This window comes from Coturnix japonica, unplaced genomic scaffold, assembly GCF_054131305.1.
Source record: "Coturnix japonica strain WE unplaced genomic scaffold, WE-NBRP24 Scf085, whole genome shotgun sequence".
Taxonomy (NCBI): Eukaryota; Metazoa; Chordata; class Aves; order Galliformes; family Phasianidae; genus Coturnix; species Coturnix japonica.
Window position 1 is genome coordinate 1 of NW_028188988.1, and position 15,194 is coordinate 15,194.

The following is a 15,194-nucleotide window of genomic DNA, read 5'->3' on the forward strand; positions in this document are numbered from 1 at the left end:
GGATGTTAATGGTCTATAGGGTCATTGGCTCTATGAGGATGGTGATATTAATGGTCTATAGGGTCATTGGCCCTATGGGGATGATGATATTAATGGTCTATAGGGTCTCTAACGGTGCTCTCGCCCCATAGCAAGCTCTAGATGAGAACATGGAGCTGTTGGATGGCATTGCTGGATTTGAGGACTCCGTCCGGAAATGTGAGGGGGATTTTGGGGGGGGTCTTTTAGGGGGGGAGGGGTCTTTGGGGGGGGGGGGGGGGGGTAGGGACTGAGCCAGGTTTCTCCCTGCAGTCATTTGCCACGTGGTGGGAATCACCTACCAACACATCGACCGCTGGCTGCTGGCTGAGATGCTGGGGGACCTGTCAGGTATGGGGGGGCTATAGAGGGGGGTATTGGGGGTGGGGATATAGGAGTGGGGGGGGTATGGGGGGGTATAGAGGGGGGTATTGGGGGGGGTGTGGGGGGGGGATATAGGGGAGTGGGGGTGGGTATGGGGGGTATAGAGGGGGCTTTTGTGGGTATTGGGGGGGGTGGGGGGGATATGGGGGGTAGAGAGGTGGGGGGGGGATATAGGGGAGTGGGGGGGGGGTATGGGGGGGTATAGAGAGAGGTGGGGGGGAAATGGAGGAGAGTGGGGGGGTATGGGGGGGGTATAGAAGGGGGCAGGGGGGGAATAGAGGGGAGTGGGGAGGTATGGGGGGGTATAGAAGGGGGTGGGGGGTATGGGGGGGCATAGGAGGGGACTGGGGGGGTATAGAAAGGGGTATGGGGGGTATAGAAGGGGGTGGGGGGTATAGAGGGAGCAGAGGGGAATAGAGGGGAGTGGGGGGTATGGGGGGTATAGAAGGGGTTGGGATGGTATAGAGGGGGCTTTGGGGGGTTATAGAGGGGGTGGGGGGGATATGGGGGGGCATAGGAGGGGGCTGGGGGGGTATAGAAAGGGGTATGGGGGGTATAGAAGGGGGTGGGGGGGGAAGAGGGGGGCGGGGGGGAATAGAGGGGAGTGGGGGTATAGAGGGGGGCGGGGGGGGGAATAGAGGGGAGTGGGGGGTATGGGGGTATAGAAGGTGGTGGGGGGTATAGAGGGGCTTTGGGGGGTTATAGAGGGGGGTGGGGGGATTTGGGGGTATAGAGGGTGGTGTTGGGGGGGATATGGGGGGGTATAGGAGGGGGATGGAGGGGAGTGGGGGGTTTGGGGGGGCATAGGAGGGTATAGAGGGGGATGGGGTTGGTATAAGAGGTTATAGAGGGAGATGGGGGGGTAGAGGGGCATGGGGGGTAATAGAGGGGGGTATAGAGGGGGGTTATAGGGGGGTTCAGTGTTATTCTGTGCCCCCCCCCCCCCAATTTAGAGTCCCAGCTGAAGGTTTGGATGAGCAAATACGGGTGGACGGAGCCGGAGCCGGGCAAAGTGTTCATCTGTAACCAGGAGGAGAGCATCAAACCCAAGAACATCGTGGAGAAGATCGACTTCGACAGTGGGTCTGGGGGGGGATTTGAGGGGGGGGGGGGGCACTTATGGGGGGCGTCAGGGTAGGGGGGGGACGTTTATAGGGGTGTTGGAGTGGGGGGGATTTGAGGGGGGGGGCGTTTATGGGGGGGGCACTTATGGGGGCGTTAGAGTGTGTGGGGGGGCACTTATGGGGGACATTGGAGTGGGGGGGCACTTATGGGGGGCGTTGAGGGGGGACGGGGGTGTTAAAGTGGGGGGGATTTGAGGGGGGGGTGTTTATGGGGGGGGCACTTATGGGGGCGTTAGAGTGTGGGGGGGGGCACTTATGGGGGGTGTCAGGGTGGGGGGGGACGTTTATGGGGGCGTTGGAGTGGGGGGGTTTGGGGGGGGAAGTTTATGGGGGGTGTTAGAGGGGGGGGCACTTATGGGGGACATTGGATTGGGGGGGCACTTATGGGGGGCGTCAGGGTGGGGGGGGGTCGTTTATGGGGGTGTTAAAGTGGGGGGGATTTGAGGGGGGGGCGTTTATGGGGGGCGTTAGAGTGGGGAGGGCACTTATGGGGGGGCACTTAGGGGGCATTGGATTGGGGGGGGCGCTTATGGGGGGTGATGGAGTGGGGGGGACACTTATAGGGGGTGTTGGGGGGGCACTAATGGGGGGTGTTAAAGTGGGGGGGCATTTATGGGGGTGTTGGAGTGGGGTGGGGGGGGGCACTTATGGGGCGGTTGCTGACCCCCCCCCCCCCCCCCATATCTTCCTGCAGGTGTCTCCAGCATCATGGCCTCCTCGCTCTGAACACCCCCCCCCCTCCATCCTCATTAACATATCCTCATTAACATCGTCCTCATTAACATCATCCTCATTAACATATCCTCATTAACATCATCCTCATTAACACAGCGGGTTTTAATTGGCTGAAAGTAAAAGAGAAACTTCTATTGTGCTGTGTGCTGACTGGGGTGGGAGCACCACCTGGGGGGGGGGTGCTCATGAATATTCATGTTGTAATTATGCATATTAAATGAATGGGCTGTTATGTATATTAATGAGGAGGGTTAGCAAGCCGGCTGTTAATTGGCTATTGATTGGTCCACGTGGGTGGGCGGGTACGAGGGCTCATTAATATTAATACGATGGGGTGGTTGGGGTCCTTGATGGGGTTCATTAATATTAATGAACCTGTATGAGGTGCCGACGTTGGGTGGGTTCATTAAATACATCGTGATTAATAGAGCTCGTTAATTGCTTAATTATGGGGGAGGGTCACGTGACGGCTCGTTTTAGAGCCTATAGTGTGTGTGTATGGTAATTAATGTTAATAAGGGGGCGGGGCTCGTGATCAGCACACCTCATTAATATTAACAAGGGGGCGTGGTCTGTGCGTGTAGTGGGCGTGTCTATTCTAATTAACGTTAATGTGATGGATGGGGCGCGGGATCAGGCCACCTCATGAATATTAACAAGGGGATAGTCCGAGTGGGCATGGCCTGGCGCGGAGTGGGCGTGTCTATGCTAATTAATACTAAGATGGGGGCGGGGCGTAGGATCAACTACACCTCATGAATATTAACAAGGGGAGGGGCGGGAATGGGCGTGGCCTGGAACGGAATGGGCGTGTCTATGCTAATTAAGAGCTGGGATGGGGCGCACACTCCGCCTACCTCATGAATATTAACAAGGGGAGAGGCCGAAGTGGGCGTGGCCTGGCGTGATATGGGCGTGGCTTGGCGCGGAGTGGGCGTGGCCTGGCAAGGGCGCGTCGCGCATGCGCAGTGCGTGAGGGCGCAGTGTTGGGAGCGGAGCCGAACGGAGCGGCCATGGTGGATTATCACAGCGCCGGGCAGCCTTACTCCTATGGAGGGAACGGGCCGGGGACCAACGGGGATTATATGGCCCAGGAGGACGATTGGGATCGGGATCTGCTGCTCGATCCGGCCTGGGAGAAGCAACAGAGGAAGGTAAGGCCCGAAGGGGGGATGGAGGACTGGGGGGAGGGTGGGGAGGGGGCGCCGGGGGTCGGTGAGGCCTCGGTAGGCCTGAGTAGGCCGCACTAGGCCGCACTAGGCCTCGGTAGGCTTCAGTAGGCCGCACTAGGCCGCAGTGTTGGCCCTGGGGGTCTATGGGGGAGGGGAGGCTTGGGGGGGGTCCTGAGGAGTCGGGGGGTGGTTGGGGAGCTGGGGGGAGAGAGAGCTGAGGGGGGGGGGGGGGTTAAGGGGGGGCTGGGGGTAGTAGAGAGGTGGGGGGGGGATGAGGGGGGTGAGGGGGTGAGAGACTGGGACGTGGGGGGGGGTATGAGGGGAAACAGAGGGGTCCTGGGTTGGGGGACGGGGGTAATGGGGGGGTCTGGTCCTGAGGGGTCTTGAGTTTGGGGGGGGGGTAATGGAGCTAATGGGGCTCTTAGGTTGGGGGGGGGGTCCTGAGGGAGTACAGAGGGGTCCTGAGTGGGGGGGGGGGGGTTTATGAGGGGGTACAGAGGGGTCTTGAGTTGGGGTGGGGGGGTATAATGGAGCTAATGGGGCTCTTAGTTGGGGGGGGGGCTGGTTCTGTGGGGGTACGTAGGGGTCTTGAGTTGGGGGGGGGTTAATGGGGGGCTGAGGTGGTGGGGGGGGCTGGTTCTGAGGGGGTACATAGGGGTCCTGAGTGGGGGGGGGGCGGAGGTAATTGAGCTCTGAGTTGGGGGGTGGGGGGTCTTGAGTTGGGGGGTGGGTGGGCTAATGAAGCTAATGGAGCTCTTAGGTGGGGGGGGGGGGGGGTCCTGAGGGGTCTTGAGTTGGGGGGGGGGGGGTAATAGAGCTCTGAGGTGGGGGGGGGGGCTGGTCCTGGGTGGGTATAGAGGGGTCCTGGGGGGGGGGGGCTGCTGTTGAGGTGGGGGGCTGTTGTCTGGGGGGGGGGGGGCTCTGATTTGGTTTCATTCCCTGGTGCTTTATAGTGTTGTTTGGGGGGGGGGGGGTGTTGTTTTGGGGGGGGGCTGTTGTTTGGGGGGGGGGCTGTTATTTGGGGGGGGGGGGGGGGGCTTCATTCCCCGGCCCTTTAAAGCTTTATAAGTGTTGTTTTTTAAGGGGGGGGGGGGAGGAAGATCCGCCCCATGCTCAGGAATGGGGAAATACAACAACGGGACTAAAGGGCAACAAGGGGGGGGGAGGAAGAGGAGGAGGGGGGGGAGGAAGGGCAGCCCTATATCCCAGCACTGCCCCTATATCCCAGCACCGACCCTATATCCCAGCACTGCCCCCATATCCCAGCACCGCCCCTATATCCCAGCACCGCCCCTATATCCCAGCACTGCCCCTATATCCCAGCACTGCCCCTATATCCCAGCACTGCCCCTATATCCCAGCACTGCCCCTATATCCCAGCACCGACCCTATATCCCAGCACCGACCCTATATCCCAGCACTGCCCCCATATCCCAGCACCGCCCCTATATCCCAGCACCGACCCTATATCCCAGCACTGCCCCTATATCCCAGCACTGCCCCTATATCCCAGCACTGCCCCTATATCCCAGCACCGACCCTATATCCCAGCACCGACCCTATATCCCAGCACCGACCCTATATCCCAGCACTGCCCCTATATCCCAGCACCGACCCTATATCCCAGCACTGCCCCTATATCCCAGCACCGACCCTATATCCCAGCACTGACCCCTATATCCCAGCACTGACCCTATATCCCAGCACTGCCCCTATATCCCAGCTCTGCCCCTATATCCCAGCACCGACCCTATATCCCAGCACTGCCCCCATATCCCAGCACCGACCCTATATCCCAGCACTGCCCCTATATCCCAGCACCGACCCTATATCCCAGCACTGCCCCCATATCCCAGCACCGACCCTATATCCCAGCACTGCCCCTATATCCCAGCACCGACCCTATATCCCAGCACTGCCCCTATATCCCAGCACCGACCCTATATCCCAGCACCGACCCTATATCCCAGCACCGACCCTATATCCCAGCACTGCCCCTATATCCCAGCACCGACCCTATATCCCAGCACTGCCCCTATATCCCAGCACTGCCCCTATATCCCAGCACCGACCCTATATCCCAGCACCGACCCTATATCCCAGCACCGACCCTATATCCCAGCACCGACCCTATATCCCAGCACTGCCCCTATATCCCAGCACTGCCCCTATATCCCAGCACTGCCCCTATATCCCAGCACCGACCCTATATCCCAGCACCGCCCCTATATCCCAGCACTGACCCTATATCCCAGCACCGACCCTATATCCCAGCACCGACCCTATATCCCAGCACCGACCCTATATCCCAGCACCGACCCTATATCCCAGCACCGACCCTATATCCCAGCACTGCCCCTATATCCCAGCACCGACCCTATATCCCAGCACCGACCCTATATCCCAGCACTGCCCCTATATCCCAGCACCGACCCTATATCCCAGCACTGCCCCTATATCCCAGCACTGCCCCTATATCCCAGCACCGACCCTATATCCCAGCACCGACCCTATATCCCAGCACCGACCCTATATCCCAGCACTGCCCCTATATCCCAGCACCGACCCTATATCCCAGCACTGCCCCCATATCCCAGCACCGCCCCTATATCCCAGCACCGCCCCTATATCCCAGCACTGCCCCTATATCCCAGCACTGCCCCTATATCCCAGCACTGCCCCTATATCCCAGCACTGCCCCTATATCCCAGCACCGACCCTATATCCCAGCACCGACCCTATATCCCAGCACTGCCCCCATATCCCAGCACCGCCCCTATATCCCAGCACCGACCCTATATCCCAGCACTGCCCCTATATCCCAGCACTGCCCCTATATCCCAGCACTGCCCCTATATCCCAGCACCGACCCTATATCCCAGCACCGACCCTATATCCCAGCACCGACCCTATATCCCAGCACTGCCCCTATATCCCAGCACCGACCCTATATCCCAGCACTGCCCCTATATCCCAGCACCGACCCTATATCCCAGCACTGACCCCTATATCCCAGCACTGACCCTATATCCCAGCACTGCCCCTATATCCCAGCTCTGCCCCTATATCCCAGCACCGACCCTATATCCCAGCACTGCCCCCATATCCCAGCACCGACCCTATATCCCAGCACTGCCCCTATATCCCAGCACCGACCCTATATCCCAGCACTGCCCCCATATCCCAGCACCGACCCTATATCCCAGCACTGCCCCTATATCCCAGCACCGACCCTATATCCCAGCACTGCCCCTATATCCCAGCACCGACCCTATATCCCAGCACCGACCCTATATCCCAGCACCGACCCTATATCCCAGCACTGCCCCTATATCCCAGCACCGACCCTATATCCCAGCACTGCCCCTATATCCCAGCACTGCCCCTATATCCCAGCACCGACCCTATATCCCAGCACCGACCCTATATCCCAGCACCGACCCTATATCCCAGCACCGACCCTATATCCCAGCACTGCCCCTATATCCCAGCACTGCCCCTATATCCCAGCACTGCCCCTATATCCCAGCACCGACCCTATATCCCAGCACCGCCCCTATATCCCAGCACTGACCCTATATCCCAGCACCGACCCTATATCCCAGCACCGACCCTATATCCCAGCACCGACCCTATATCCCAGCACCGACCCTATATCCCAGCACCGACCCTATATCCCAGCACTGCCCCTATATCCCAGCACCGACCCTATATCCCAGCACCGACCCTATATCCCAGCACTGCCCCTATATCCCAGCACCGACCCTATATCCCAGCACTGCCCCTATATCCCAGCACTGCCCCTATATCCCAGCACCGACCCTATATCCCAGCACCGACCCTATATCCCAGCACCGACCCTATATCCCAGCACCGACCCTATATCCCAGCACTGCCCCTATATCCCAGCACTGCCCCTATATCCCAGCACTGCCCCTATATCCCAGCACCGACCCTATATCCCAGCACCGCCCCTATATCCCAGCACTGACCCTATATCCCAGCACCGACCCTATATCCCAGCACCGACCCTATATCCCAGCACCGACCCTATATCCCAGCACCGACCCTATATCCCAGCACCGACCCTATATCCCAGCACTGCCCCTATATCCCAGCACCGACCCTATATCCCAGCACCGACCCTATATCCCAGCACTGCCCCTATATCCCAGCACTGCCCCTATATCCCAGCACCGCCCCTATATCCCAGCACCGACCCTATATCCCAGCACTGCCCCTATATCCCAGCACTGCCCCTATATCCCAGCACTGCCCCTATATCCCAGCACTGACCCTATATCCCAGCACTGCCCCTATATCCCAGCACTGCCCCTATATCCCAGCACTGACCCTATAACTGTATGGGATCGGGGGGGGGAGAGTCACCGGTGACCGTTGGTTTGGTTTAATTAATGGCTTTGGTTTAATTGGGGTTTAATGAGGGAGGGAGGAAGAAGGGACTGAGGGCTTTGGGAGGGGGAAGAGTCGTGGTTGCTATAGGGGATCCCATAGAGCTGTTATAGGGCTGGAACCCTGCCCTATAGTCACCCTATAATCACCCTATAGCCACCCTATAGCTACCCTATAGCCTTCATGTCTGCTATAGGGGATCCCATAACCCTGTTATAGGGCTGGAAACCTACCCTATAGTCACCCTATAATCACCCTATAGTCACCCCATAGCTACCCTACAGCCTTCATGTCTGCTATAGGGGATCCTATAACCCTGTTATAGGGCTGGAATCCTGCCCTATAGTCACCCTATAATCACCCTATAGCCACCCTATAGCCTCCCTATAGCTACCCTATAGCCTTCATGTCTGCTATAGGGGATCCCATAACTCTGTTATAGGGCTGGAAACCTACCCTATAGCCACCCTATAGCCACCCTATAGCTACCCTACAGCCTTCATGTCTGCTATGGGGGATCCCATAACCCTGTTATGGGGTTGGAACCCTGCCCTATAGCTGCCCTATAGCCACCCTATAGCCTTTATGTCCACTATGGGATCCCATAGCCTTGTTATAGGGCTGGAACCCCACCCTATAGCTGCCCTATAGCCACCCTATAGTCTTCGTGTCTGCTATGGGGGTCCCTATAGCCCTATTATGGGGTTGGAACCCTACCTTATAATCACCCTATAGCCTTCATGTCCACTCTGGGGGTTCCTATAGCTCTATTATGGGGTTGGAACCCTACCCTATGGCCACCCTATAGCCACCCTATAGCCTTTATGTCCTCTATGGGGGATCCCATAACCCTACTACGGGGTCTATAACCACCCTATATCCTTCCCGTGCCCTATAGGCTGTACCATGGCCCCTATGGAGGCTCAGGGCTGTCTATGGGGTGCCCTATGGCTGCAGTGACGCTATGGGGCGGGACGTGGGGCGTCACCCTAAAGCCGGCCCCATCCCTGCCCCATTGCCTGGCACAGCTGTGGGGTGAGGCTGGCACCGCCTGTTTATGGCTGGTTATATGGGGCTGGGAGCCAACATTGGGGTGGGATGGGGGATGGCAGACACGCTGTGGGGTTTAGGGCCGGCTTTGGGGTGGCTTTGGGGTCCTAGGGCTGGTATTGGGGTCTTAGGGGCAGCTTTGGGGTGGCTTTAGGGTCCTAGGGCCGGCAGTGGGGCGACTTTGGGGTCCTAGGGGCAGCTTTGGGCTGGCATTGGGGTCCTAGGGCTGGCATTGGGGTGGCTTTGGGGTCCTAGGGCTGGTATTGGGGTCCTAGGGGCAGCTTTGGGGTCCTAGGGGCAGCTTTGGGGTGGCTTTAGGGTCCTAGGGCCGGCAGTGGGGTGACTTTGGGGTCCTAGGGGCAGCTTTGGGCTGGCATTGGGGTCCTAGGGCTGGCATCGGGGTGGCTTTGGGGTCCTAGGGCTGGCAGTGGGGCAGCATTGGGGTCCTAGGGCCAACATTGGGGTGGCTTTGGGGTCCTAGGGGGGCTTTGGGGTTGTAGGGTCAGCATTGGGGCAGCTTTGGGGTCCTAGGGCCAGCATTGGGGTCCTAGGGCCGGCAGTGGGGTGGCTTTGGGGTCCTATGGGGGCTTTGGGGTCCTAGGGGTGTCTTTGGGGTCTTAGGGCCAGTATTGGGGTGGTTTTGGGGTCATAGGGCCGGCTTTGGGGTCCCAGGGCTGGCATTGGGGTTTTAGGGCTGGCATTGGGGCGGCTTTGGGGTCCTAGGGGCAGCTTTGGGGTCCCAGGGCTGGCATCGGGGTGGCTTTGGGGTCCTAGGGGGGCTTTGGGGTTGTAGGGTCAGCATTGGGGCAGCTTTGGGGTCCTAGGGCCAGCATTGGGGTCCTAGGGCCGGCATTGGGACAGCTTTGGGGTCCTAAGGGCAGCTTTGGGGTTGTAGGGCTGGCAGTGGGGTGGCTTTGGGGTCCTAGGGGGGCTTTGGGGTCCTAGGGGTGTCTTTGGGGTCTTAGGGCCAGTATTGGGGTGGTTTTGGGGTCATAGGGCCGGCTTTGGGGTCCTAGGGGCAGCTTTGTGGTCCCAGGGCTGGCATTGGGGTTTTAGGGCTGGCATCGGGGTGGCTTTGGGGTCCTAGGGGGGCTTTGGGTTTGTAGGGTCAGCATTGGGGTGGCTATGGGGTCCTAGGGTCAGCTATGGGGTCCCAGGGCTGGCATTGGGGTTTTAGGGCTGGCATTAGGGTGGGTTTGGGGTCCTAGGGTCAGCATTGGGGTGGCTTTGGGGTCCTAGGGGGGCTTTGGGGTTTTAGGGTCAGCATTTAGGCATTTTTGGGGTCCTAGAGGGGCTTTGGGGTCCTAGGGCCAGCATTGGGGTGGCTTTGGGGTCCTAGGGGGTCTTTGGGGTCCTAGGGCTGGCATTGGAGTGGGTTTGGGGTCCTAGGGTCAGCATTGGGGTCCTAGGGCTGGCATTGGGGCAGCTTTGGGGTCCTAGGTCCAGCATTGGGGTGACTTTGGGGTCCTAGGGCCAGCAATGGGGCAGCTTTGGGGTTTTAGGGTCGCCCCTTCACCCCCTTATGAATCCTACGAGTCCATTTTCCCATATAAAGAAGCCAAATAGGGGCAGCTTTTTTATATAGGGCCCTTATGGGGCAGCTGTGTCCATCCCACTGCTTGGAACCAGCCCCATCCCAGGCCTGGAATCCCAAATATGTGCTTAAAGGAACAGCAACATCCGCCCTATAAACGCTAATAGGGTCAGGATGCGGCCCCATAGACACATATAGGGTCAGGATGTGGCCCCATAGACAGGTATAGGGTCAGGATGCGGCCCCATAGACACATATAGGGTCAGGATATGGCCCTATATACACATATAGGGTCAGGATGTGGCCCTATATACACATATAGGGTCAGGATGTGGCCCCATAGACACATATAGGGTCAGGATATGGCCCCATAGACACACATAGGGTCAGGATGCGGCCCCATAGACACACATAGGGTCAGGATGTGGCCCCATAGACACATATAGGGTCAGGATGCGGCCCTATATACACATATAGGGTCAGGATGTGGCCCCATAGACACATATAGGGTCAGGATGTGGCCCCATAGATACATATAGGGTCAGGATTATGGCTCTATATACACATATAGGGTCAGGATGTGGCCCCATAGACACATATAGGGTCAGGATATGGCCCCATAGACACATATAGGGTCAGGATGTGGCCCCATAGACACATATAGGGTCAGGATGTGGCCCTATATACACATATAGGGTCAGGATGTGGCCCCATAGACACATATAGGGTCAGGATGTGGCCCCATAGACACATATAGGGTCAGGATGTGGCCCCATAGACACACATAGGGTCAGGATGCGGCCCTATATACACATATAGGGTCAGGATGTGGCCCTATATACACATATAGGGTCAGGATATGGCCCCATAGACACATATAGGGTCAGGATATGGCCCTATATACACATATAGGGTCAGGATGTGGCCCCATAGACACATATAGGATCAGGATATGGCCCCATAGACACATATAGGGTCAGGATGCGGCCCTATATACACATATGGGGTCAGGATGTGGCCCTATAAGAGCTTAAGGATCTTTTCTGCTCTAATTAATGGGGTTTGGAATGAATAGGAACACACTGGGTGTCCTTAAGGCTGCTAATGAGGCTCGTTAATGAGTGGTTAATGCGGGTGTGTTAATGAGCAATGCTTCGGGGCAGCCTGTGCCCCATAGAATGTGGGTCCGCCCCATAGAATGTGGGTCTGCCCTGTGCCCTGACTCACCCCTTTATCATCCAACCTGGTTTCTGCCTTGGACAACAGCCAGTATCACATCAAGGCTTCCCCTATAGGATCCTATAGCACATATAGGATCCTATATCGCATATAGGTATGGCAGCTGGGATCCTATATCCCCTATAGGATCCTATATCCCATATAGGAATGGCAGCTGGGATCCTATATCCCCTATAGGATCCTATAGCCCATATAGGAGACCAGCTGGGATCCCATATCCCATGTAGGATCCTATATCCCATATAGGAGCACCAGCTGGGATCCATATATCCCTTATAGGATCCTATATCCCATATAGGAGACCAGCTGGGATCCCATATCCCATATAGGATCCTATATCCCATATAGGAGACCAGCTGGGATCCCATATCGGATCCCATATCCCATATAGGATCCTATATCCCATATAGGAGCACCAGCTGGGATCCTATATCCCATATAGGATCCCATATCCCATATAGGATCCCATATTCCCTATAGGATCCCATATCCCATATAGGAACACCAGCTGGGATCCCATATCCCATATAGGATCCCATATAGGATCCCATATCCCATATAGGATCCTATATCCCATATAGGGTCCCATATCCCATATAGGATCCCATATAGGATCCCATATCCCATATAGGGTCCCATATCCCATATAGGATCCCATATCCCATATAGGGTCCCATATCCCATATAGGATCCCATATAGGATCCCATATAGGATCCCATATCCCATATAGGATCCCATATAGGATCCCATATCCCATATAGGATCCCATATCCCATATAGGGTCCCATATAGGATCCCATATCCCATATAGGATCCCATATCCCATATAGGATCCCATCTCCCATATAGGATCCCATATAGGGTCCCATATCCCATATAGGATCCCATATCCCATATAGGGTCCCATATCCCATATAGGATCCCATATCCCATATAGGGTCCCATATCCCATGTAGGATCCCATATCCCATATAGGATCCCTTATAGGATCCCATATAGGGTCCCATCTCCCCCTTCCTTCCTCCCCCTGCTGCTCCTCAGTCCATATAAGGGCAAGGAATGACAGGAATCCAGCCCTGTCCCAGTTCATCCTGTTCCCAGTAACACCCAATAGGGCGGAATGGGAAGTAATGGGATTTAATGGGGATCCTATTAAGGGGCTGCCCCATAAGGTTCTGCCCCATTAGGGTCCCATTAAGGTTCTGCCCCATTAGGGTCCCATTAAGGTTCTGCCCCATAAGGATCTGTACCCCATAAGGTTCTGCCCCATTAGGGTCCCATTAAGGGGCTGCCCCATAAGGATCTTTACCCCATAAGGTTCTGCCCCATTAGGGGCCCCATTAAGGGGCTGCCCCATTAGGGGCCCCATTAAGGTTCTGCCCCATTAGGGTCCCATTAAGGTCCTGCCCCATAAGGATCTTTACCCCATAAGGTTCAGCCCCATTAGGGTCCCATTAAGGTTCAGCCCTATTAGGGGTCCCATAAGGTCCTGCCCCATAAGTATCCTTTACCCCATAGTGTTCAGCCCTATTAGTCCCCGCAGTTTTAGGGCCGTTTCCTTCCTGCTGTTCAATGTTTGGACTCATTTCCTGCCCCAACCAACTTCCTGCTCAGCACAATGCGGCTCATGGTGCCAAGGGTGGGACCCCCCCATAGACCCAACCCCCCCCATAGACCCCCCCATAGACCCCCCCATAAACCCAGCCCCCCCCATAAACCCCCCCATAGACCCCCCCATAAACACAGACCCCCCCATAGACCCCCCCCATAAACCCAACCCCCCCCACAGACCCCCCCCTTAAACCCAGCCCCTCCATAAAGCCCCCCTAAAAGGGAGGAACCCCCCCATAGACCCCCCCTAACCCCCCCCCCCATAAAGCCCCCCCTAAAAGGGAGGAGCCCCCCCATAAACCCCCCCTAAACACAACCCCCCCATAGACCCCCCCATAAACACAACCCCCCCCCATAGACCCCCCCATAGACCCCCCCATAAACCCAACCCCCCCCCCATAGACCCCCCCATAAACCCAGCCCCCCCCATAAACCCAACCCCCCCCCCAAGGGAGGGACCCCCCACCCCATAAAGCCCCCCCTAAAAGGGAGGAACTGCAGTATGTCTCTATGGGGTCATATAGGGTAACTCAGCTATGGGTGTACCTGAGCTATGGGATGTCAGCTCTATGGGCTGATCTATGGGGTGTCAGATCTATGGGCTGATCTATGGGGTGTCAGCTCTATGGGGTGCTCTGTGGGGTTTGCTATGGGGTGTCAGATCTATGGGGTGTCTGATCTTTGGGGTAACAGATATGGGGTGGCTGATCTATGAGGTGATCTATGGGGTGCTCTATGGGGTGATCTTTGGGGTTTCTGCTCTATGGGGTGTGTGCTCTTTGGGGTTTCTATGGGGTGTCAGCTCTATGGGGTTTCTATGGGGTGATCTATGGGGTGTCAGCTCTATGGGGTTTCTATGGGGTGTCAGCTCTATGGGGTTTCTATGGGGTGATCTATGGGGTGTCAGCTCTATGGGGTTTGCTATGAGGTGTCAGCTCTATGGGGTTTCTATGGGGTTTCTGCTCTATGGGGTTTCTATGGGGTGTCAGCTCTATGGGGTGTCAGCTCTATGGGGTTTCTATGGGGTGTCAGATCTATGGGGTGCTCTATGGGGTTTCTATGGGGTTTCTATGGGGTGTCAGATCTATAGGGTTTCTATGAGGTTTCTATGGGGTTTCTATGGGGTTTCTATGGGGTTTCTATGGGGTTCCTATGGGGTTTCTATGGGGTTTCTATGGGGTTCTATGGGTTCCTATGGGTTCCTATGGGTTTCTATGGGTTCTATGTTGTCCCCGCAGACGTTCACGGCCTGGTGCAACTCCCACCTGCGTAAAGCCGGGACACACATCGACAACATCGACGAGGATTTTCGCGACGGGCTGAAGCTGATGCTGCTGCTCGAGGTCATCTCAGGTCAGACTGCAACGCATGGCATGGCATTGCATTGTATTGCATTGTACTGCATTGCATTGTATTGCATCGCATTGCATGGCATTGCATTGCATTGTATGGCATTGCATTGTATTGCATTGTATGGCATGGCATTGCATGGCATTGCATTGTATTGTATTGTATTGCATTGCATTGTATTGCATTGCATGGCATTGCATGGCATTGCATGACATTGCATGGCATTGTATTGCATTGTATTGCATTGTACTGCATTGCATTGCATTGTATTGCATTGCATGGCATGGCATTGCATTGCATTGTATTGCATTGCATGGCATGGCATTGCATTGTATTGCATTGCATCGCATTGCATGGCATGGCATTGCATTGCATGGCATTGTATTGCATTGCATGGCATTGCATTGCATTGCATTGCATGGCCTGCCTTGGGACGGGGGCAGCATGCAGCCCCAAGGCAGCCCCAAGGCAGCCCCAAGGCAGCCCCAATGCAGCTCCAATGCAGCCCTGGGTTCAATATTCCCCTGGCTCCAATGCAGCTGTGGCTCCAATGCAGCCCCGTT

General features: G+C 56.5%; 2 protein-coding genes across 3 annotated transcripts in view; both read left to right on the forward strand.

Moving 5' to 3' along the window:
- The first annotated feature begins 41 nt into the window (after positions 1-41).
- Positions 42-2,503, forward strand: EIF3K (eukaryotic translation initiation factor 3 subunit K). 2 transcript variants are annotated; one of them, XM_085534537.1, is made up of 5 exons: positions 42-198; positions 292-369; positions 1,356-1,481; positions 2,221-2,267; positions 2,312-2,503. In XM_085534537.1, exons 1-4 carry the CDS (start codon positions 150-152, stop codon positions 2,250-2,252), a joined length of 285 nt encoding a protein of 94 aa, XP_085390663.1. In that variant the 5' UTR covers positions 42-149; the 3' UTR covers positions 2,253-2,267; positions 2,312-2,503. The 2 variants fall into 2 exon arrangements, with proteins under 2 accessions (XP_085390663.1, XP_085390662.1); XM_085534536.1 differs by having other exon boundaries at positions 2,221-2,503.
- A 738-nt stretch (positions 2,504-3,241) lies between these two features.
- Positions 3,242-15,194, forward strand: part of LOC107307545 (alpha-actinin-4-like) — a gene marked incomplete at its 3' end in the record, with an annotated part of 43,515 nt that continues 31,562 nt past the window's right edge. The window contains exons 1-2 of the mRNA XM_085534553.1: positions 3,242-3,415; positions 14,520-14,634. Coding sequence (XP_085390679.1) covers positions 3,275-3,415; positions 14,520-14,634 — 256 coding nt within the window. The remainder of the gene's footprint in view (positions 3,416-14,519; positions 14,635-15,194) is intronic.

Coding starts and splice junctions, on each gene's coding strand:
- EIF3K (XM_085534536.1), top strand. CDS start 150: ATGGAGCTGTTGGATGGCATTGCTGGATTTGAGGACTCCGTCCGGAAA. Junction 199..291: donor TGAGGACTCCGTCCGGAAAT/GTGAGGGGGATT, acceptor TTCTCCCTGCAG/TCATTTGCCACGTGGTGGGA. Junction 370..1,355: donor GATGCTGGGGGACCTGTCAG/GTATGGGGGGGC, acceptor CCCCCAATTTAG/AGTCCCAGCTGAAGGTTTGG.